This window comes from Vanacampus margaritifer, chromosome 2 (genome assembly GCF_051991255.1).
Source record: "Vanacampus margaritifer isolate UIUO_Vmar chromosome 2, RoL_Vmar_1.0, whole genome shotgun sequence".
In the NCBI taxonomy this organism is placed as follows: Eukaryota; Metazoa; Chordata; class Actinopteri; order Syngnathiformes; family Syngnathidae; genus Vanacampus; species Vanacampus margaritifer.
This window is the reverse complement of record NC_135433.1, coordinates 33,741,960-33,767,218: the sequence shown is the minus strand read 5'-3', so window position 1 is coordinate 33,767,218 and position 25,259 is coordinate 33,741,960. Positions and strand designations below refer to the sequence as shown.

The following is a 25,259-nucleotide window of genomic DNA, read 5'->3' as shown; positions in this document are numbered from 1 at the left end:
AAGGCAACACCAACCGCACTAGTCTACCCATCATGCAACGTGGTAGCATACAACATACGAACATAGCCATCTTGTCACCGAGTGAGGAAGGTAACAGTGTGGCTCTCGTCGTTATATCCTCTTTATTTTGAAATAGTGACACTCTGAGACGTTGTTTCCCCCCTTCCCTCGACCGTAGTTCGCTTACGGTGAAGTGAGTGGACATTACGTGGTGAGAGTGCTTTGGAGAAGATGTCTCGCTTACTTGTTCCGACGTAGGGGGGAGTGTGCGGCAGCCAGTTGGCTTGACTCGCTAGCTTTTTGCGAGGGCTGCGGGGCCCTCCTCAGTCCTCTAGAGCTCCCTCCCGAAGCGGTGGAACACACTCGGCGACAGCGGCACCGACCGGGGGACACTAGCAGGCAAGGCAGGCCGGCCGCCCGCCCCGGACTTGAGACATCTCCGTCCAGTGTTTGGACGCCGTCTGCTTCGTGAATGGTATCCGCAGACGTGAAAGAGATGGCGCAGATGCACCTCAGTTCCTCCTAATCCTGAAATATATCGTCGTGTGCTGTTAAGTAACTCTTTAGTAATTTTTTTACCCCAGAGAACCACAACACCGCCTGATGGACAGGACGTAAGTTTGCCTGCTGAGTAATTGTCACCCTCTCCTTTTTTGGTGGAGCAGGATATAGACATTAGAGGTGAGGAATCAGCTCGCCACTATGTCGAAAATGCCGGCCAAGAAGAAGAGCTGTTTCCAGATCACAAGTGTGACTCAGGCCCAGGTGGCTGCCATCGGGACCGCGGATGACACGGAGAGCCTTGAGGACCCGGATGAGTCCCGCGCCGAGGATGTGTCGTCGGAGATGTACGACATGTCTCGGACTGAGTATGAGCCGGCGTGTGACAGGAGTTCGTCAGAAGAAGTACTAAATAATGCTGGAGAGCCAGAGGCGACAGGAGTCGTGGCGCAGTCACACTTACCTCACTTCTCTGTGCTGTCAGTCAATCCCTTGGGGGAGTTTCGGAAAGCGCCGGTGTCTGGTCCGGTTCAGCAGCCAGCAGGAATTGGCTGTACGACTGTCGGCACACAGCAACAGACTGCCCCATCATCCAGTCCCGGGCCTGTTATCGTGTCCGTAAATGTATCCCAACCCGCTACAGTGCCCAGTCCAGGTGCTCCTGCCCCTGCCTCCTCCACAGGGACTTGTACTTCCCGTTTCAGGGTAATCAAACTTGACCACGGTACTGGAGAACCCTTCCGAAGAGGCCGGTGGATGTGTACAGAGTTTTACGAGAAAGAGTCAGATGGTTCTGTAGTGAATCGCACTGTTGAGGGCATGAGGCGAGACGCCAGCGCGATGCCCGAGGCTGCTGCAGACAGAGACAGTGGGTTGGGGCAGACCGGCGGCTCTGTGATTACCCTGATAACGCACACAAATCAGGTTTCCGGTGCTTTACCGGATGTCAACCGTATGCACCCAGCGGAGACGTCGGCACAGCAGAACTTAATCACTCGGCAACATGTTGTCAGCGGGTCTGGCCCGCAGATTGCGCTTACCAGTAGCAAGTCCACATCTGTCCCGGTCCAGCCCGCGGTGGCAAGCGTCCAGCCCGCCGCGCCACAGAGTGTTGGCAATGGATTGCCTCACATGCAGAAGTCCCCCAGCTTGCCTCCGTCAGCCCAGACACAAGCTTACCAACTTCCTGTGGGACACCACCTACCTGGCCAGAACCAGACAGAATTCTATCAACAGCAGTCTGGCCTTGCTACCGGTCAGTCACTGTCAGTGTCTGGTCAGCCCGCAGGGCCACAGACGATGGGACAAGCAACCTCTCCGGCTATGCCCCAGGGATCGACAGGAGTTCCTGCTCCCGGTCATTTTGGGGACGTCGCTGGCGGTGGATCAGTAATCCCCGGACAGACGGCTCTGAGCCAGACCAGTGGAATGGGAAGTGTCGCAGGCCCCGGATTGGTTGGTGGAGCGACTCATGGTCAGTATGCCGTCACTGCACAGCCCAAACCCCACGGCGTCCACCCCGGATCCCCTAGTGTACTAAATGTGCCTGTCACTGCAGCAAGCTCCAGCGTGCCCCCCGCTGTGCCCACTGCTGTGCCCAGTGCCTCCACCACAGCCGTGCCAAAGGTGACAGCCGCTAGTTTGACTACAGGTCAGATGAGCCAAGGCAAAACAGCAGGGGCGTTGGCGGGTCACAGTTTCCTCGCAGCCGGATTTGGACAGGTAGAGGGAGGGGGTGTAAGGAAATCAGAGGGGGTTGTCAATGCACAGTCGTTTGGGAAGGATCTGGTGAAGCCCCTCATGCCCGAGAGCCTGCAGCTCGCTGCTCCAACTGTCAACAGTCTGTTTGGAATCCACATACCTGTCGACGGGGATGAGGAGAGGTAACATACTATTTTCTTGCTGTGTACTTTTTTGTCTGTCATACATCGCAAATTGTGGGTTGTTAGAAAGCTCACGTCCGTGGTGAGATTTACATCATCAAGACCATTCTGTTGCAGAATTGTTGTAACAAGTGGGGCAGTATCACTATGGAAGTGCCTTTTGATATCCTTATCAGAATCCTTCGGTCATCATAAAAATGGAGCAGAATAATGAAACTTGTACATCTTTTTATCAGTGGCCAAACATTTGCACACATACGAGTACAATAATCCAACCATTCAGCTATTCTCTGTACTGCTGATCGGGGCGAGGGGTGTTTAGGGCCGCGGGCAACCTGGAGCCTTTTTGGGCGAGTGGCAGCGTACACTCTGAACTAGTCAAGTCTCTTAAAATGTGTTTCCTTCTTATGTTATGCCTTCCCCCCCCCATCCATTGGCTGTACCTGACTTTGGCACCATGAACCATACAGTGCTATGTTAACTTAAACATGTTTGTTAAGTGGTAACAGAATCTTTTTTTCCCGGATTTTACTGCCCCCACCAGTTATTTCATAAAATAAGTTGAATTGATCATGTATATTCTATTTTTGTAGTCATATTGAATATTTTACACATGTCCACCCTGTCAATAGAGACCCGGACGTCACGTGACTATCACGAGCATTGACAGTCACTTTGATGAAAAGTACATGATATACATGCACGAAGTAGACAGGTTGGATTAGGTATTAGGAGTGCTTTTTTTTTTTCAATTTGGCGACGCTGCTACGTGGAATTACCTCTTCTCTAACACCGGTGAGTGCTTTCAAATCTGATGATACAAAGGCTTTGCAAGTTTGTACAATCCAGATTTATTTCCCCTTTGTGTGGTCAAAATGCCATCAAAGTTAGCATTTCACGCAAGTGTTATTTAGGTACGTTAGCAACTTAGCACCTGCTAATTGGGCCGCGGCTGCTGTCATTTATGCCGTAAAAAGTCTTCTTTATGGTGTTGGTCAGTTATTAAAATCAACTGTGTAATATCTATTAAACCGTAGCAGCACAAATGAACGAAACAGATTATTTCCCCCACATTTTGCGTGTGGTAACAGCATCTGCTGATTCAGCCACCATGTACAAAGTGCCCGATCACTTCTTTTGCCTTCATTTAATAACTATACAATCAGCTACATCAACACAACTGATTCAGTAATTGATTCGCCTGATATGAAATGATCTCTACACAAGCAATCCTCCGTCTTTTCACCCTTTTTATGGCTGCTGTGATCCATTGGCTACACATTAGTTCCTCTTTTGGTAGCCTGGAGAATGCTCAATGCTTTTGTCTCTTCTCGTTGTGGCAGCTGGTCCACAAAAGCTATCAATCATTGTTAAAGTGTGGCGTTTGCGTTTACTCAAAGTGGCAGATATGTTTTCTATGCTGCCAAAATGGCTGCGTTAACGCCCATTTTGGGACGTGTGACGTCAACGTCCGGATCTCTATATGTGGTAGTTAATTGCCAGAAGCTCAGTGACATTACAACCAGCATTTTGTCTTCCTTCAATGGAGACTGAAACCGTAAATATATACCCTTAATGTTTCATAATTTCCAATCCATTATATCATGCGTGTAATTGGACGCTGTTGAGCTTAACATGTCCACTCTGTCACAGTAAAATAACGATTATAAAAACCTTTTGGAGAATCAAAATATATTAGTTAAAAGGTACGTTGTTAGCTTCTTAGCTGAATCTTGATGCTAAGTGAACGTCCACCGCATGCTCATTAAATGTTAACATCAGCCAAAAATGGTCGCTCTGTCAGCCAGCTCATATAAAGTATTTGGCAGTTAATTTATAATAAACAGTTTAAGAGCTGGACCAATATCCATTTCTAACAGCATAACATGCACATCTATTTAATACAGTCAGAATGGACTTGAAAGGAATGTCTAAACTGTTTTCGGTGAAATGGGGAAGTCTCAAAGGCACCGTCATACTGACTTCGGGTATGTAAATGTTCCTCTTGTGTGGGTTGGCTCTATACGCCACCATTTTCTCAAAGTTAAAAAAACCCCCCAAAAAAACCTGCAGGGACTTCCCGGAGTGTCAATGAGATGTGCAGAGGATAACAGTGTTTCGGAGGAAGTGCTAAAAGGAAGCAAATATGTCAGATGTTTCTCGCTTGTACTAAAAAAAAATAAATGTAGTGCATGTGTAGAAGACAACTATCACTTCCTCTACTCACTGACTAAGTTTACCAAAAGAAATGTAAACAAGAAAGACATGCACTTTGAATATAGAAAAAAAATGATCACTGACCCTAACCTAGATGCAACCAAAATTAATTTTTATGCCTAGAGAATGAGATGGCTCAAAAGATTGACATATTGCCCCCATTTAAAAAAAGGAAAAGAAAAGAAAATGAACACCATACGCCCACATTTCTTCCCTAATCCTGTTTTTAGTTGGAAAAATCATTAGTCATCTGAGCTGCCTTTTTGTGTGTGTAAAAAGTACATACTGTAGTTGTACAGTACCGGCTGAAATAATAGTTAAGCAGTGGTGCTCTGTTTACACAGGGAATCTGTAATGATTTGGGGGATACATAATACATAGATACTTCTTACCCACACCATACGCATCATGGTGGACTTTTAAATTGATCATGTTGTCACCCAAATAAATTGTTACAAATCGTACCTTTTAAATCAGTGCTTTGCTAATCAGGTAAAAGCTGGTGCATCTCTTCACCTTGTACTTGATAGTGCATACAGTAGTTGTCAAGCTCACTATCCAGCAGTTTGATGGAGGAATCCATAATTACAGTAAAAAGGTAAAAAGCAAACTGCTCTATGCTCAGCCTAAAGTGCAACTCAAAGCGGCCTTCATAAAGCTGTAGCTTTCAGATGCGCCTAAACTCCCCCAGATTCTGCCGTGCCATTACAATTGGATGAACTCACACCCTCCATTTAGCTGCTGCTTGTCTCCTCCCTCTTGTGTCTTTGTAAAGCCAGGGCTTTTTGTTGCAATGGTGACAAATATACAGTTGTGCTTATGAGCACAAAAAGCTTAATGTTGCTAAGTGACAGAAAAATGCTATGAATCAGCACCAAAATCCACATGCACATTTCTACTCGTGTCAACTTCAACCTCTGAAAATATCAAAACAATTGCTACAGCATTTTGGATTTTATGGGCATTAAGCCTTTTCTCACCACATGCGCTCATAAGTTTAACTGTATGCTGTATTGTCAAGCTATCTGCTACTTTACGCAGCAGTTTTCTTCCTGTTTGCCAGCGCCAAATAAGGGCAAGCTTGCGCTATGCCGCCGTCATCTTTGGGCCCTACTTTGTGGTTGGCGCCGCGAAAACCAAGTGCAGTGTGTAAGCACCATTTATTGTGTGCAGTTTACATTGTAAAGCCCCTTTTTTCCCTCCAAATTGTGCTTTTCTTAGAGAAGACCCAGCTTCCTAACTGATAAGAGCAGGGGTCCCTTACCTCAGCAAAGCCCTATCAGACATGGACATGAAGCAGCGCTCTTTCCACTATGATACTATTTTGCTGATAAGAGCTCTCTCAGCGGGGTGTGCCGACCAACTGCACTTGTTGCATACATTTTCTATACATTCCCTTTTAGGGCCCTCGTGAAATGCTAAAATCTATGTGCTGCATCTACCAGTAATATGTAACAGCTGGCTGTTGTGTTATCGGTGTAGTCAGGGCTTTGTGCGTGCGGACGAGCGCTTGACAGACGAGCTGTGACAGTCGATGTGCAGATGAGGTGCTGAATTCCTTTTCTGCAGTAACTGTGTTGTACTCCAAAGAGCTCGAGGAAGCTGAAGAGGGAAACTTGTTGTGCGCTATTTCCACAGGCATTTGAGCTATGCTTCAGTCATCCTCTGCTCTATTCCCACATTTCCTCTACACTATTTATTTTTCTACTGCCATGTAACACAAACCTCACTTTATAGCAAACACCCTTTACCTTCCAGCTTGATTCATGTTGATGACATAGAATGTTTTAAATAGCAAGGCTCGCACTCTTTTGATGATGATAACACAGTTTAAGTAACTGAGCACTGTAGATAATATAACCTCCTTCACATTGCCACCGCAGTCCTTCAGACTAAACAGCAGACATACCGAAGGCATGAGAACCAAGATGCAGCTTGCATAGTTGGAATATGATTCACGCTGCTTTAATGTTTCCCATATGGTTTTGGCAACCCAAGTTGTAAAACAACATGCAACATTGTAATAACATAATCCTGGGTTTGCCTCAGTTTTTGTAGAGTGATTTGCATAAACAATTTGTGTCTTGGAGGGGCGGGGGTGAATTCAAATGACATAAGAGACTTGACAAGTCAAGGCAGTGTTTTGATTACCAATAGATGAGTTTGATGTGGGCAGCTGACTGGTTAGCACGTCTCCCTCACAAGTCTGAGTTTTAGGGTTTAAGTCTGCCTCGTAGTACTCCGGCTTTCTCACACTAGGGCTGCTCGATTATGGCAAAAATAATAATTATGATTATTTTGGCAATAATTGATATCATGATTATGCAAATTATTATTTATTTTTTTGGTACAAAACTATTAAATCAAAATATTAAGATCAATTAAATAAAATAGAAGCACTATAATTATGTAAGTTCAATTTGGACCAAAAATAATTTATAGTAATATATATTTATGTTAGCAAAAGCTTGAAGTTGGAGTGCAGCATGTGCATTGTGCTGTAGGACTATCATTTATTTTTTGGTACAAAACAAGAAAATGTTTAAAATTAAAAAACAAATTAAGAATATTAACACTATAATTATACAAGTTCCTTTTGGATGAATTTTTTTAAAATTAAATTAGTTAAGAAGTTTAAATTAGTAAAAAAAAAAAAAAGGTGCAAATTTATACATTTCAACACCTCAAAAATTTCAACTCAATTCATGTGCTGGTCTCATGTTTTTTCTTGCATTATCACATCATCCTGTTTCTGTCTGGTTATTTCGGGGATAAGTCTAACAGTCCAAAACAGAAAAAGTGCAATTTGGGGCCATTTTTGGCGGCCGTGACAATTTTTTTTACTCGGCCGTTTATTATCTCAACTAAGGTAGTTAGTGGCCTGACACAGTGGCATACTGATCCTGGGTAAGCTTTATACAAAATACACACAGTATCTGATCTAAAATTCCATCTGCTAAAATCTCCCTAGACTCCTAAACTTCAAGCTAAATCCCCTTTTCCCATGTCTTCACCTGCAGGAGGGACTCGTAAAATCATGTTGCTGAAAATTTCGTTCTATCAATGCAAGCAAGCACCTAAACCCGCGACAATTCACTTAAAATGCGTTAAAACAAAATAACACGAGCAGAAGCACAAACTCAAATGAAAAGCCTTATTAGCCGTGCTCTTAGATCACTAGGCTTTAGGCAATATTTTTTGAAAGTGCTCTTCTTTTTCAAGACCTTCATGTATATTGCCCCCTCTATGGATGTGCTTTATCTGTACTCTAAATCTCTACTTAAAATGACTGTATAAAATGTAAAATTTGGCATAAGTCTATTGGCCAGCGTAACTAGGGAAAAAATAGATTGCATTTGCAAAGTGGGCATTGTGGATTTTAACAGTGCGTGCAGTGTCTCACTATGACAGTGGAACTGGAAACAATAAGCGAGTACAACTGTGACATGGCGAGTAACAACTCTGTAGTGGAAAAGGGCCATTATTGTCCATGTATGTGTATTGTGACTCCATTGTAAGAATATAAGCAATTAAATCAATGTTAAATTGACAAATAACTAACAATTAAACTAAGAAAGGCAGGTGGGACTAATTGCATCACAAAAATTTCTGAGATTTTCCCAAAGAGACTAATGTTACTAGAGACTTACGCACCACTCTGTGTAGAAATAGGCGATGGCGGAAATCATGCGGGAAAGATAGAAAATGTCAAAAATTTGGAAAATTTTACAGAAGATAAAGTGCAATGTGTGTACTGCAAAGCAGCATGCTTACGATCACCATCGCAAGGTCTCAGTGTTAGCCATTAAGAATGTACTGTAATGCCCAACAACTGGTCAGGTGACATTGCTGCTGGTGCATGTTCAATCAACAGTAACAAACCAAATACGTAAAAAGTACATTCATACCAGAAAACTTGCTAAACCCGGCGGTCAGGGGTGGACAAAATTCCGCCTGGGATAGATAATGGAGGGCAAGGAGCAAGGAAAGCCTAGTGAGCTGCCAGGCTAATAAAACGCTGGATACACAAGCTACTGCGGTCCCAATTGACGCCCAACCCAAGCATTGAATTAGCACTTAGACTGGCTAAAGCATAGGTGTCAAACTCTGGTCCTGGAGGGCCGCAGTCTTTTGGATGTTTCCGTTGTCCAACAGGCTGATATATGATCAGCTCATCAGCAAGCTCTGCATAAGCCTGTTAACGATGATTGGAATCAGCTTGTGTTGGAAGAGGGAAACCTCCAAAACCTGCAGGACTGCGGCCCTTGAGGACCAGAGTTTGACACCTATGTGCTAAAGGATGACACCAGTTAAGCGCCAGCCCCTTACCTAAGATCACAACAGCCAAATCTGAAGTGCACTCTCATTCGCTGACTCCCATGTAACTCACCAGGCCAGGCCCCACTTTTTAAAGCCATACACTGAGTCACAGATAGCCCCCGCGGATGGTCGGCCTCTCGGCCACCTGCTCGCCGCAAGCGCCACTGCCGGTCATCCCACAGCTTTGGGCCGGCTGGGCTCCCGCGAGTCGGCCGCACCCTCGTTCGCCGCTGGCGCTCGCTCTGTCCGGTAATGATCTTTCCGCAGTTACACCTACGGAAACCATGTTCGTCGTCGCCACATTCCGCATTCCGTGCGCCCCTTCGATTTGTCTTTAATTCCTTCGTTCCCGCTGCTTGAATAAAATAACATCCGCTTCTTCTTCATTCCCTTGCGTTGGTGATATAAGTGGCTAAATTAAAAGTAGCCGTGCATCCTCTACACTACAGCCTTAAATAAAGGAGTACTCTAGGCAGGAAAACCCCCTCGGATTTTTAGTACTTGAGGTACATGTGGCGGTCAATAAATGCAAAAATAACCATTTAAGCCGTTAGTTCCTAACCCAAAAACGGCCACAAGAGCAGGACCGATACTAGTATCGATAACCATCGCGAGTACCGAGACCATGAAATATGTCTGGTACCGCCCGATACCTGGTATCGGTACTCGCCCATCCTTAATTAATGTGTGAATAATGCAGACATTTCACACATTATTTTTGTACATTATATTGTTCATTGTTAGATTTTATTTCCTTGTGTGAAGTTTGATGATTTAAAAACAAATATATGTGAGTCCCATAGTGCTAAATAGGGGTGGGAATTGCCTAGTACCTGGCGATTCGATTCGTGTCACGATTCAACGGTAATGATTCGATTCAATACCGATTAATCTCAATGCTAATCTATAAATTGATTATTGCAATTTTTTTTTTTACTCAAATTTAGAAAATACTAATCAGTAAACTTGTACATGTACACTGTAAGATTTGTATGAAAATTCAGGTTGCAGTCTGTTTCATGTTTGAACAGCACTGAAATCAAATATTAAGGCTTAATGTTCCATTAATATAACATTCTTCCATGTTTAATGTGTAAATCCTAACCCTAAGTAAGACGTTTCGTTGAATATCCCCATAAAAAAATTGATGTTTAAAAATCGATTCGGCCACATATTGAATCGATTCGAAAATTGTGCGCTGTAATATCGCAATATATTGCCGAATAGATTTTTTCTAACACCCCTAGTGCTAAATAGCCCAATAAAAGTTTTCATCTCTTGCGCAGGCACGTGTGGCCACTGACATTTTTGCTCTAGCCTGAGTGTGTTGGCTCAGGTCACCGTAAATATGTTTATAAATATGGTTTTAATACAAAGGTGCGTTCAGAGTTCTTCAGTAAAAAATAGGGGTGCCATAAATTAGTGCGTTCATTTAAAGTTCCTTTAACGTCACCATTTTTTAAATGCGCGATTAATGACGGCCTCTTACTCGGAAAGCCTCTACTGGGGGAATTCCAGTCACAACGCAGCAGACACAAATTTATATTATGTATATATTTGTGTTGACTGGGGTCAAGTTGTATTCGTGACTTAACTATTGAAGCCATGCAATTAATTACGATTACAAATTTTAATCGCCTGACACACCTAGAAAAAATTTAACAACGGTGTAGCATCTGGGGATATATTTACCTTCAACACGGGGGCGCCGTTGTAATAACCTCGAGGAATTGAGTGGTCATTCGTCCTCCACTCCGTTTCAAAGCTGTCGAAATATTCAACATCCTCATTGTCTACAAACACATGGCTTAACAATATATCATTGGCGACTGGTTCCACTGATTCAAAGTCCGCGTCGTCCATCACTACCGTAATTTGTTTCATAACTCCTGCAAATCTGCATCAGCCATGAATGCTTGAAAAAATAATTCCAGGAAATGCTACGAAGTGCACGTCACCCTCACGTGTATATTCTGATGCATTTCATCGGCTATAAGACCGAGAATTGGTTGAAAAACAAAACAAAATGACACCCACTTTCCAGGCTTTAAAGGTAGAAAAGCGCAGTAGTGCTCCCGGCTCTAGTGGTAGAAATGCGGTAATACACTCCCAGCCTGAATGTGTAGTCGATTCCTGTGCTTTAAACAAGGCAATATAGTGTACTGTGCTGAGAATATAGTTTTTATCTGGTTTAAATTAAAGAGTGCCGTATTGAAGTGGCTTGAAAGTTTCATGAGACTTTTCACTTGATTTGATCTGTTTGTCCAACTTAAATGCATAGCACTCAAGCTAGTTTCTGCTGTAGCAAAAACAGACTGATTTAATTTATGATCCAACCCAACCCAATATTCTGTCGGTCAGTATTTAGTCTCATGCTCTCATTTCATCCTTCTTTTGTCTTAATGACTTCATATTTTTAGTTCTTGCTTTCTGTTGGAATGCGTCCTGTGCTCACCAGTTAGCTGGAGTGTAACTTCTTGTTTGTCACATCTTCAGAGAATTCCCCTTGGAAGTGGACTGTGTAAATGTGACAATGAATAGTTGGTAGCCTGGGATTTCCCATGCCCTTTTTGCTAGAATCCAGATGATCCTTTGCAAGAAACTAAAAAAAGGCAACCAAACCAATTCAAATAAGTTTGACCTACTTCTTCTCAGTGGCAAGTGAATGGATGTTGCTATGGACGCGAAGCCTCGTGAGTACCGGCAGTGGGAGCTTTCAACACTCCATTTAATCCCTCCCCTAGCCCACCTGCACCCCTTGCATCCCGTCCCGATTACTCTACCTGTCCATCCAAATATCCATCTACACTCTAACTTTAAATGGCCTCAATTCTTGAAGGTTTTGAAGCCTTGACTAGATGTCTAGGATTTGTAAGTTTTCTAAATGTGTTCGTCGTTGGGTGTAGGGACACAGCAAAAAAAGAAGAGTAATTGACTTTCCCACGTGAAAATGTAAACCACATATCGTCTTCCTAAAATAATAACCTAGGTCTTGTTTTATTTATTTTCTACATAAAACACAAAACAATTGAACTGAGATTTATTGCTAATTGAATTTGTTTTATAATTGCGTGATCTGTCATCTGAAGGTGTAGGCAACCCTGGACCTCGAGAGAAACAGTCCTGCGTGTTTTAGATGACTCCCTCCTCCTACACAGGTGATTCAAATGATCAGCTAATCAGCAAGCTCTGGAGAAACCTGATGGCGATCCTCGAGACATCTAAAACACGCAGGATTGCGGCTCTTGAGGACCAGGGTTGCCTACCCCTGGTGTAGGTGATGCCAGCAGAGGTGTGATTGAGGCCTCCAAAGAAAAACAAATGTTTGCCCAAAATTGACTTCTACCATTATATTTTGCGCGGTGATGTTTTTTATTAGGAAAAAAAAGAAAGAAAAAAGGAGGGTTATCTTCCTGTACAAACCTTGTGTATTGGCTGTTGTCAGATTTTGGTAGTGTATCTAATATTGTGGCCATTGAATATATTATATTTTTTCTCCTCAGATTAAACCTTTGTTTTTCCTTGCACACATGCTCCTGAAAAGCAGGAAGGCAAATGCAGCTGAGGGTTATTTTCATCTTTTGCCGGTTGTAATATTTGCTTTGGGGCAGAGCCTAGCTGAAGCGGCTATTGTTTATGTGTCACTGTAGGTTTGTTGCTTCTGGAAAAAAGTACAGTAGTCAGAAAACGAGTAAATCTTATTCACTTTCGTTTCTTGAATTAACAAAATTGAAAGCAAGATTATCTTTATATTCCTCAAGTTGATTTCAGGTACAGATGGGACGATTCGGTACACCCTGGACGCTACAATACACCCTTATGGACAAAAGTTTTTCAGTTTTGCAATTCACTTTACATTGTCGCTATGTGTGCCTGTTGCATGTTCACACACTCACAGTTGTAACAGTATCCAGTTTCAAAGTGCAGCTCACGTACGCAGTTCAGTTGAGTAAATCCACTAATATAAGTGATGGGTTTGAAAAATATGAAGACACGGCAGTTTCATTCAAATCTCTGTGGTCAAAGATGTGTGGCTTGGTCACATAATGAAAACACTTTCACATGACTCGCATTATGTTGTGCCCTGCCACGCATGTTTCAGCAACGCTTCCTAATTCCCAAACTAAATTTAACAGTTGGGTTATAAAGCATGGGACGATTGGTCACGCCTGCGGAGTGGGGTGCAAGTATGACCAATCTACCCACGCTTATTCCAACTGTTACCCAAGTAGTGTTTTTTTTAAATTATTATATTTTTGTGTTTTTGTCTTTTTTTTGTTTGTTTGTGTTTTTTTGGGACATATGTGTGTTGGTAAACAATATTTATATCATTATAGTGTCACGTGTATGCAATTAGCCAAGGAATGAGAGGCACGTACCAAGTATGTACCAAACTGTGGCCCAGAAATCAAGGCACGGATCATGCCGTTGATTACCTGTATTGTCCCACCCCTAGTTTCATGTATTGTTTGTTGCTTGGAAAGAAGGGACCGTGACTCATTGTAAGTCATCTGACCTTGATCATTTCAGCCCATTGCTGGCTTTTTCTGAGCTCTAGGGTTTATTTAAGATGTGAAGGGAAAGTTTGTCTCGGGGGTGCGGCGTGGTATTGCACATACGTGTGTGGGTCTTAAGCATAGTTGCCCACAAAGTAAAAGTGTGCAGAAGTATAGGGGGAGGTTTGTGAGCGTGTTTAGTCATGAGGTAATGTGAGGAAGAGAGTGTGTGTGTTAGGTTTCTAGGAAAAGAGCCTTGTGTTTGTGCTTCCACACATGCTGTAAATCAACTCCTTATTCCTGTGTGTGATGTGCGTATGTGTTGAGCTGATGTGTGTCCACTTTCTCTTGCGGGCGATGGGTCAGTGTGGGGATTTCCCTTTTCCAGCGCACATCCGGCATTACTGCAGGACACAGTGTTCTTGTAGCCAAACATCAGGAATATCTATAGGTACACAATAAACAACCATCCATCCATTCATTATCTGAACCGCTTATCCTCACGAGGGTAGTGGTTGTGTTTGAACCTATTACAGCTGTCTTTGGGCTGTAGGCGGGGTACTGGTTGCCGGCCAATCGCAGGACAAATAAACATTATACTGTGATGTGCACGAGCCAAAGATGACCTCATAAATTTTGCTTATCTGAGAGTTACAGTACATAACAGTTTATTATTATTATTATTGGGTTACTGGTACTACCTTCATCAATTGAACATTTTGCAATTGAGGTTAAAGTTCTTCAGTCAAGCTTTACTAGTGATGAACATCTTAAAAAAAAAAAAAGTCGATGGAACTTTTTCTTACTTTGTACCTAATCCAAATCCAATTTTTGTTTAATGACATGTAAAGTATTTTCTCCAAAGTCACATAATAGACCAAGCAGTTGAATTGCATTGCCATTTCTAAGAACCTTATTTGCGATGACACAGTCGTCTTGTTTCCCTGTTTCAACTGTCCTTATTTCTTTTTCTTTCCCCTTTTCCTGAATCTGGCTGACACAGGAACCCCTCCAAGGCTTTCTACCAGGCCTTCCAGTCTGGCAGCAGATTAAGGGACTCAAAGGCCCACAGTAATAGGTACAGTACTATACTGGAATGGACTGACCGGGGCCTTGCAAGAGTGCCACAATGTGTGTGCAGTGTTCGTTGGGTAGCCCAGAGCTTTGCTGTTCGCCACATGCATGAAATGATTTTGGAAGAGCTTGGCAGCAAGAGTGGAATTGCCCAATAGACTTCTCAATGACATCTTTGTCTCTCTCTCCAATATTCTCACTTTTCCTCTTACACTTTCTCTGACACACTGTTGCTGTTGTACAGCGATACCTCTAAAGTTGATTGCGCTTCAAAGTTGATAGGAAACATTTTAGGAAAATATACCTTAAAGTAATGTGGGACAAGTATTTGATTGGTAAATTCTCCCAATGCAAATGTAAATGAATCTGCATTGTTAATAACAATAATGAACAGAGCACAGCGCTTCACCAACATAACAGCAAAAACATCTCTCAGCAGATGTATTCCAAACCCAAACCACTACCTACAAATGATACCGTTCAATCTGGTTTGGGGGCTGAACGATCAACGTTCAGTGTATGAGAAGATGTGAAAGTTGTGGCAGGACAACTTGTGACTGCTTCACCTGAACAACCTGCACAGAATACCCTGAGCATCTGACAATTGCAACTTCCCTACTCATATGACATGAAATTATATTTCTTTACAATTAATCAGCAACACTAGTTGGGTTTCCATCCACCCATTTTTATTCGAATTTCAAAGAAATGCACAATTAAAACTGAATGGAAACGCTAGAAATTCGAAAAAGAGTCCACAATTCCCCAAAAAGTTTTTACGCTTAGAGGGGGTGGATTTTGAAGCGTATCGAAAAAAGGAAAATGCAAATTTTGTTAACAGGTTTTGCAAATAACCGCTGGCAAGACCGGATATTATGTCACATGTACGTTTGTAGCCCCAAAGCAATGTCGGACGATAAAGTAAGGTATGTTCGGGGAATGACGAAACAGAAATATTTTTGGAATTAATTAAAGAAGTGAATATTAATGCTATTTTAGATGGAAAACCGCAAAGAAACGCTACAGTTAATCAAGAATTACAAAAGAACACTCATACAACGTCATTGCATGGCACAGTCGCTTCCTGGTCTTCTTCTGCTTTTAAATTACTGGTGGATCACAGGCAGGACTTCCGACTTCCGGGTTTTCACACATCATCTTTGTTTCTGGTTCCTGTTTGCGACGTGTGGGCAGCGTCAAAGTACTTGCGCTTCCACCTTTGTGGCCTTCTGTTTCCTGTTCCCGTCGACTGGTGCGAGTGTGTAGTGTCTGTCTCAGTTGTCCGAAGCCTTTCAGAAAGCTGGAGCGCGTGGTTGGGGGGCGCAGGGGTGGGGGTGTGAGTGTTGAAACGCGGCCAGCAAAGGACGGAAACGGCGGTGATGTGTGAAACCCGGAAGTCGGAAATCCGTGGCATCTACCCCCATACCATGCCACCTACAGCGGTTGAGTCTACTCTCAATTTTAGGAAGTCGCATGTCCGTTTTGCGCATTTTCAGTAAATTCGCTTAAAAAATTCTAAAGAATTGGATAGAAACCTGACTTCTGTTGGCTTGTTGCAACACTGAAAAACAGCTGTAAGCTATTATTGCATTGTAATTCATTCCACATAATTAAAAAATAAAATAATTTAAATTATTTTTTTCTTTCGGCATTCTTATTATGACAGCTTCCAACAACTTCATTACAGCATCCGGAAAGAAAAAGAGTTGACGGGATGAAGCCAAGGTTTATTAATCCCCTTCCCCAGAATACGTTTAAGACACACATTATTTACCAAGATCTTGATACCTTCCTTGCTTGATTTCTTCCATTGTGTTTTAATTCAAAGTAATAGAAGTAAATCAGACCCATGTGGCGGTTGCGTTTCTTCCCCCCCCCCCCCCCCCCCACGCGTCATTTAACATCTTAGTTCTGGCAGCGTTGAGAAAAGTCTTGTTTCAAAGTGTTGAGCAGAAGAGGGTTAACAACGAAAAAGCAACCATGCGTGTTTAGGGGTTTTGTGGTTTCTGATAGTCTGGGAGTCATGAAGGCAATGGGGGGGACTTTTTGTGAGCTACGCACACAGATGGACCTACAAGTCCTTGGCTTTGCCTTATTTTTGTTGACGTGGTTATGGTTGACAGTAATCGTGCCAAACTCTCATTAATTTTTTTATTGTTATTATTAGATCCAGTATTGATTTTGCGGGGCTTAGCTCCAATTTTTGAATATGAAAATTAATGAAAAAATGTATTCAGTTCATTTGCAAGATAAATTCAAATTTCAACATTGACATACATGGACGGTTGGTCACCCTAAGTTGAGAGGTATCAATTGCTATGGCTGGCGGCGGCACAAAAAGAACTGGAGGCAGCCGCCGCCGCACAATTTTGAATTTGAACGCAGGACAAAAACTGGTTTAAATGGTTCTTGTATAGGTTAATACAAAGTTTTATGTCAAAGACCCCTGTACATCACCAGTATTTCTATTTCCATTATTTCCTATGAGTAAATTGTCTCCAAATCCAACCTGATCAAAGGTATGACTCTCTTGAACAGCTGTAGTTATTATTTTCACTATGTTTTGGTATGCATTTTGCCAAGTCGTTTCCACAACAAGCTGGCATCCACAATATGATTGAGAGCAGATTAGTTTAGGAAGCAACCCTGACTAGTGACGTGTAAAACGCTCATCTACTTTTAGCATTCGAATCAAGTTTCACTTCCCAGTAAGCAAGCTGCTCAAACCCTTTATAACCCTCCTGGTCATATGATCACTCATGTGGCATGAATGAATTTTATTATTCTCTGTGCAGTTCGGGTTGTTGTTTGGGATCCCTCATTTTGTTTTTGTCGGTTTCCAGATAAGCTCAACCTTTAACTTCTTGACCAAATGCTCATCTTGAGCCAAGTTTGGCGCAGCACTCTGCTTCTGTCTGATAAACTAGTAAGTAGTATATCGTTTACAGTCACATTAGAAATATACATGAGTAAGATTGCGCAAAATCTTTCGTCTATCATTTTTATCAATGCCAACTCAGATGTCACTCACTAGAGCACATACTTCTTGCTCCCAGTGAAAGCGTTTATCATACTGTATACATTTGTACACACTCATGTGTTGTACGGTGAGACGATGCGCATTAATAAACACAGCCATAAGGAGGCTAGTTTCCATCTAAATTCCTGAACTGGTATGAAAGTCATCCTAAAAAAATGTATTTATAAAATTGAAAAGTTATGTAACAAGAGTATTAATGTGAATAGCAAGCATATTGAGGACATCCTAACAACATGCATGCACCTTTCTTTCATATATATCCAAATATTCATCTATTGGCAGTCTGCTTGCTGTTTATGGAGGATTATGAACAGGCAAGAGCTGCACTGATGTCATAGTGCCGCAAATGCTAAAGACATTGCAATATGTTTAATATATTCCTTTACCTCCACCATGAACCAGATCGACACCCTTTTCTTGCTGGTCTCATGCACCTCCTCACATCATGCAAGCTGCAAACAAATGTCCTCCATACTTGAGCAAGAGGAAATGAAGCTGTCCCACAAATATACACAATATACATTTATACTATTAGCATGAACTGTATCACATGGGCACATAACGTCTTTATCCGCTTTCTTTTAATCCCCCCCCCCCGCATGTTGTACTTCATTGTATGTTAATTTGTCCTGTTCAGGGCCACGTTGTACAGTCTCTATGGAAGATGTTTGCCCTCAATGTTGACAATGACCTTTAATTACAGTGGTTTGGTCCATCCATTATGGATGACATCGGATACGCATGAGGTTCTCATGGGACCAAAGAGCAGTCCTAACATTTCTTTCTATAAGGAATTTACTCTCTGCTAATAATAGAACAGCAATTGTATTGAACGCAATATTCCCAGGTGTTTTTACAAGGGTTTCCTCTTATGTTTGAGTCATCTGCACTGCTGCATTTCTATGGTTCTTATTTCATGTCTGACCTATTGGCCTTCAGTGCAACTATTTCTGATGCACAGCGGTAGTTGTAAAAAATAAAAAGCATCCATTTGGGTATCCTGTCTGTCAGTTTGGCACAGGTTCCCGGTAGTGGATTTTTTTCCTTTTTATTTTTAAGCACACCCACTTCCTCTTTCATTGTTCTTTCCTTCACAATAGTCTTCACTCCAATTCCCCTTTAGGCAAAGGGTCTTAGTAGATGTCATCTTTGGCAGGATAAACATGGCATCGTCTGAAGCGCTTAGAGCTGTCAAAACAAATTGATTAATCGACAATCAACTATCAAATTAATTGACAACTATTTTAATAATCGAGTAATTGTTTGGAGCCATTTTATTTATTTATTTAAAATGGTCCTAAACCTCTGATTTCAGCATATCAACAATAATTGTTCACTGATTTCTGTAGTGCTTCATCAGAGAAGACTGATTATCTTCTGTGTTTAGTCAAAATAAGACCATTCACAGGTTAATAAACATTTATCTGCAAAAAAAAACAACTGTTTTTGTAATGCACTTGAATGCAAAATTAAAATGAATACCATTAGGTGATTAATCGATTGAATAATTGATGGGTTAATCGATTCTAAAAGTATTCGATAGTGACAGCACTAGAAGCGCGACAACCATTTACACATTTTGATGTACGAGCAATGAGGAACACTAAGGCGATTATTTCAAAGTATTTTTTATTTAATATCTACCGGTATTCTTCATGAGCAACGTCACTCTTGGGAACCGGAATTTACACACAAAAAAAAAAGAAAGAAAAGGTTTTACAGCAACATATGTCATTTAACTACTTTTTCTATTCGGGTAGGCATGTTGAATTTACTCCATAACCGTTACAGTTTTTATATGTACGTTTATGTGTTTACTACTCTTCCACACATGTTGTCTCGCTTTTATGACGTCATGTCCGCTCATCGCTGATTGGATCTCGTCACTGTCCGTTTGGTTAGGTTTTCCCCGCCTCAGAAATTGGCTTGATTCCAACAGTGACCAGACTCTGTTCCAGCGATATGAGTCTGGTTTCCAAGGCTAGGTTTTGCTCCCATATACCCACGACTCTTTCTTGTAGGATTTTTAATTGATAGATCTAGGGAAAATAAACTCCACAGATGCCTGTTATAGGAGAGGTGTTGCTTGTGCGTAATCAACTGCAGGGAAAGTTCACTTCCTCATTAGCAGTCTCTTATCCTAGTAGCCCCTTGTGGGTGCTTGACCTCGCATACATGCCCGCTGTTTACTTTGTACCCTGTGCCCGACCCAGTGAGTTACACTGTGAGTTTTGTTTTGAAAGTCAGCCACTCAAACAAGCTCTTTGTTAGTTTGACATGAGATCTGTAGTTTTAAACAAGTTCATGTGTGTCAAGGAGAGTCTGGCCAAGCTCTCTCGGGCGTTTACTCTCTTTCGCTCTACAAAACACAAGTCATTCACATTGTTGCTTCAAAAGTCTTTGCCTTGTGCCAGCTACTCCTGGAAGTTCAACTCTGAGTTCCAGATGCTGTCTTAATATGCGTTTGGCTTGATGGCCACCCCCGCCTTGCTTCAAATAGATTTTCAATCACACACCTAATTATTTTAAAGGCAATGCAATTGAATCGTTTCATACCGATTTTAATCTGCCTCGTATTCTTGTTCACATAAAACGTTTTTGGCCTGTGAGTTTGGGCTGAAGTCAATGTTTGAGCAGTTCCAGCTATCAGCTGCTGTGTACCTGCAGTATGCTGTGATTTATGCCTCACAGAGCTGTTGTGTTACGTGGCATTATCATGAAACTCCTTATGAGAGGGAACTGGTTTCATTTGTCAGGAAAAACAACCACAACAGTTGGTCAGTATTTCTTGACTGTGTTTAAATGTCATCAGATATTTCAGGTTAAAAAAAATAAAAAATTGGCACTCAGAATAAAAAACTTTAAAAGAACTGTTAGTAGCCAAAGTTATTCTACAATGCTCCTCGGAGGTAAATTTTTTCCGCTGCGATGGCAATGTTTGAAGTATATTCTCAATTCAATCCAATTGATGCACCATCTGTTCAGATTTTTGGGGGGGTTATTTTACGAAGTTCAGTTCAGAGAATTTAAATGCATGATGAAAAATGCCATAGGAAAAGATAACTAACATCGATGTTGCGATGTTATAACCCCTTAAGACCAACGGTGCCGACAGACAATAGCACGATGCTCACAGGCATATTCCTTATTGTCTGAAAGGAATACAACATAAAAACATAACATTATACACTATATATTTCTGAAGCATATTAAGCACTTGTGAAAATCGTATATACTGCCCCCCCCCCCCCCTTCACCCATAGTTAGTGACATGTGGCTCCTATATTGTACATTCCTGCATGTGAATTATATGAGGTGTGTGTGCCTCTCTCTTTAGGTTGAGAGTCACTGAATGTCTCGCTCGCCACTTTTGCCTTTTCCACATTGCAATGACTTGGCACAGTCATCTGCAATGAAGTCATAAGAGTTGTGACAGTTGGACAGGGGAGCATCGTGTACGGTGTAGCACCCTCTGTGCAGCCTCTTGACTATGGTCTTCTGAAAGCCTTTTCTGACCTCACTCCCATAAAATTAAGGAACTGAACATCTTGTCCTGAAAGGGAGAATAATTGGGTGTTTTTGAAGTAATGGGTTTCTTTTTTACCTACCTCGGTGCTGCGAACTGAATCCAAAATGGTATTTTTTTTAAGCTTGACTTGATTTTTTGTAATGGTATTAGACCGTTAAACTGAAGAGAAATTCTGCTGCTACATAGGCCAAATGGACATTTTTATTTGACCGGTTATTGCCAACTATCCGCTATTCAGGTGTGCCGCGGGAAATACAGCAATCTAATTTAACTTTATACTTTAAAATTATTGACTACACATCATGAATCTTTGTTCACCTATCTAGTATGTAGGTGACAGATTGAACATTTAAATAGCGTTGAGTGTTGAACTCAATAGGCCCAGAATTCACACCGTACAAATTTGTAAGTAAATTGAGACATGAGCATGAATACGTGTTCCCCGCTATTTGTGATCGATAGGGCCTAAGCCCTGGCATGAACAATAATGAAGTCATATTTATAATTACCTATAAATGCTACAAGATGGCAGCAAAGCACTATATTGTACAGTCAGTGCAAGGCCTGTCCAAACAGCATACCTTCTTGGCAACAAAATTCAAGATAATCGCGCTAAAAGGAGGAATATGCACGAAAATGGTGAGTGGATTTTTAATTGAATAATCATGGATAGGTTCGAAACTGTTCGACCAATTCAGGGTGTACTATTGTACTATTGCCCGAAGCCAGCTGGGATAGGCTCCAGCACTCCCGCAGGCCTTGGGAGGAATAAGCGGTTAAGAAAATGGATGGATTTGAGGTTCGAAAAACAAAAATCCACTAGCCTCAAATCGCAAGTACAGTATGTACCCCAATTGTGCCGTACGCTAACACTAAATGTCTGCGGGGACAAGCATGACGTCACCCTCCACTACCTCACCCCTCCCCACCCCAGAACACCCCACAGACACTCCACACTGAAGAGAAGATACAAGCTGATAGGCGCAGTCACTCTTTATACTCATTTTGGCATGCATGATGTAGAATTATTATTTTTTTACATTTTTAACTCCACAATGCATCTTTAACTAATGTTGCCTGAATATATTTTTGAGAAATCAGAGGTGCTTTGTTACAAAAGAGCCATTATTTACTTTTTTGAATATCAAAAAAGCAAAGAAAAAGATTCCCACATATTTGTGGTGTTTGTGATTTAGCTAAGTTCACACTGAGGCTGCGACCTAATACCACAATAGCAATTAATATGACACCTAACTTAGCGCAGCTCTGGTCAAATATCTTTTTTTATGATGTCAGAGGTTTTAGTTGCCAGAGGCGGTTGGAAATTAGTGGTAGCAGCTTCATGCAAATTTTATATGCAGCAAAAAAAAATCCCAAATTCACTAGGCAGCAGAAATGTTTTTCATTTTAATTGTCCTGTCAACCAACAGCAACATGCAGTTTTACTGTTCTCTTTCTGGCCAGTAGAGGGCAGTCAAGGTCCATCAGGAGTCAAGGATTTTTTCCAATGGAAAAAAAAAAAGTTTGTTCAAACAAAATTTCTGTCAAAATCAACTTGATGTACAGTTAAGTCCTTAATTTGATTATTTGTATTTATTTTGGCCAATTCTTTAAAGGGTATTTACTTGCTGAATGGTTGATTTTCTGGATCAAAATCACGAGGTTGTGGCAAAAGGCTAGTGTTGGAGTTTTTTTTAGGCTTAACTGTTCATGTTCAAACTCCGTCTAGTCGGTTACAATAAATGTAGTTTCCGGGAATAAAACCTCTCTTATTTTTGAACAGTGAGTTCTGTATTTTAATGTAAGTAATGTAAGGGGCAGACAAAACAAGTTTGACTTCTTCCTGTCCCCTTTCATTCTTTTGCTTTACTTTGAACTTGAATATTGCTTTTTATTGTATTTTTTCTTTTAAGAATGAATAAAATAACATTGATTGATTAAGTCATGATGCTATTACTTTTTTTTAGGGGGTATGTGGTGTAAAAAGTTACTACAAAGTATCGAGCTTTCTATACGGCGACGAGGCGCCACCCTTCGTTCGTGGTGGGTTCATATTTCTTTATTCTAAATGCGGTCACGCTTAGCACCACTGAATACCTCCCGTCCACCACCGTGCCCCTCTTTTCCCCAACTGCCCACGAAGCGGTCGGTGCCGGCAGACAAAGCATGCCGTGTAGATTTTCCTACAAGGTCCCATGCTGTCCCGCCGGCCCGGCCCGGGGAGGGACGAGCCCTCTGCTCTCCTCTCGTCCACCTTGCAGGTAAATGAAATGCTGACTGCACAACTGCCAACCTAATGGCTTCAAATGCTCGGGTGTTTGGAAATTGCTTTGAACTTGTTGGGTTGGTTTGGCTGTCACGGTAAAATGGGAATGTGCCTTATTAGCATTAACCTAATCTGAGTTTCTGTTTAAAACTTGACCCACATTTGTTTGGGAGTATAATTTGACCCAGATTAGTAATATGAGCGTGTGAAAATGATTGGAATCCACAGATGCTCTTTTCTCTTTTTTTACATTTCATTCATTATTTGTCTTTACTATTTCTGTTTTGTACATCAAAATTGACCGGTTTTCTTTTCTCCTCTGTTTCAGTGCCTCTGGAACCAATATTGTTGCCATTGATAATAAAATAGAGCAGGCCATGGTGAGTACTCGCTTTATAAGTGATATTGAAGTTTTGTAGCACACGTATTCTGTAATAATGATAAATTGCGAAATGTTTTGTGTCTGATGTCAACTACGTTGAGCTTCTTCCAAGATATGGCAACCCCTTCGCAAGATGGCATATGACACTGGCATCCAAAAAGTGTTTCAGATTATTCAGAGAGATTCACACATCTAACTATACATAAAATAAAATAACTGAATTCATTTTGTATAATTCAGAGAATTCATTAGTAACGTTCGTTATATTTTATCAAGGAAGTTTAGACCAATACCCAGCAGTCAATCTGGATGGAATTATTTTTAATTTTGAACTTTAAGGCAGTTGTTCTCAAAATAGGGTTCCCATTCTTCCAGGGGTCTGTGAAATAAATTGGTGTGTAATTTTCAATAATCCTCCCTAATTTAGCTTTGGGCCAGTCAAAAGATTTGATAAGGTTGTGATGTGTCACATAAATCTGACACTCCTACAGGAATAGGTTTTTTTTAGTACAAAAGGTATATTATTATTATTATTATTATTACTGGAATGAAGTCATATTCTTTTGTGATGAAAAGATGCTTTTGCATCATAACAATGTCTTTTTCGATGTTCAGCAAAGTTGCCTATTTTGTCACCACGCAACACAACGTAAACTCTTGCCCATTTTCAAGAACAAGGTTGATGCGCAGACCTAAATATTTAGAATGGAACATTTGTATACGTTTTTGGGAGCAAATGAGTTAATCACCAAACCAATTCAACTTATACATGAAGGTACTGCTATATCAGACGTGTCTTCTATTTGCCGTCAGGACCTGGTGAAAAGCCATCTGATGTACGCCGTGCGAGAGGAGGTGGAGGTCTTAAAGGAGCAGATCAAAGAGCTCTTCGAGAGGAACTCTGTGCTGGAGCGGGAGAACGCCGTGTTGAAATCTCTGGCCAACAGCGAGCAGCTCTCGCAGCTTCCCGCCCAGACGGCGGCCGCTTCCACCGGCCCGACGCAGACAGCACCGCCGCCTCAGCCCTCGCAGCCCCCCCAGCAACTGGCAGGCGGGCTTCCATCTCAAGCGCAACCTCCGCTCCAGCAGCAGCAGCAGCAACACCCGAAGGCCCCGCAGACTCATCCTCAGCTCGACGCAAGCCAACAGCAACCCAACGTCACCTCAGCATGAAAAAACGCGCTACGGGTGTAGACAACCACAAGATACAGTACGATTACAGTCAACCCCCGCTATTCACGTGGACTCGGGACGGAGCCCTGGCGCCAACCCAAAACTCACTATTGCCCTTAAAATTAAACGGCTTTCAGATTATTTGATTCATACAAAATGCACCAAAGTAATAAAAACTTTTTTTATATATCACCTCTAATAAAAGTGTTCACAAAGTTGACATCGCTGTTTTAGGCTTAACCCCGAATTTTCCCCCAAATGCCGAATCTCACCAAATTTTTGTGAGTAATGTGCTTTCCTATTAACCAGGGCTTTGGTGCCATCTTGTGGCATCTTAGGGTGTGGCCGAGCACAAAAATAAACTGAGATCTGCGGAAA

The 25,259-nt window shown here is 41.8% G+C and overlaps 1 protein-coding gene across 4 annotated transcripts; it reads left to right on the top strand.

Moving 5' to 3' along the window:
- LOC144044344 (TSC22 domain family protein 2-like) lies at positions 1-25,259 on the top strand. Of its 4 annotated transcripts, none has more exons than XM_077558687.1 (5): positions 1-90; positions 179-2,384; positions 14,421-14,495; positions 23,655-23,706; positions 24,522-25,259. In XM_077558687.1, the coding sequence occupies exons 2-5, from the start codon at positions 703-705 to the stop codon at positions 24,879-24,881; spliced, it is 2,169 nt and encodes a 722-aa protein (XP_077414813.1). In that variant the 5' UTR covers positions 1-90; positions 179-702; the 3' UTR covers positions 24,882-25,259. The 4 variants fall into 4 exon arrangements, with proteins under 4 accessions (XP_077414813.1, XP_077414816.1, XP_077414814.1 ...); XM_077558690.1 differs by having other exon boundaries at positions 11-1,975; positions 2,060-2,384; XM_077558688.1 differs by having other exon boundaries at positions 12-550; positions 666-2,384.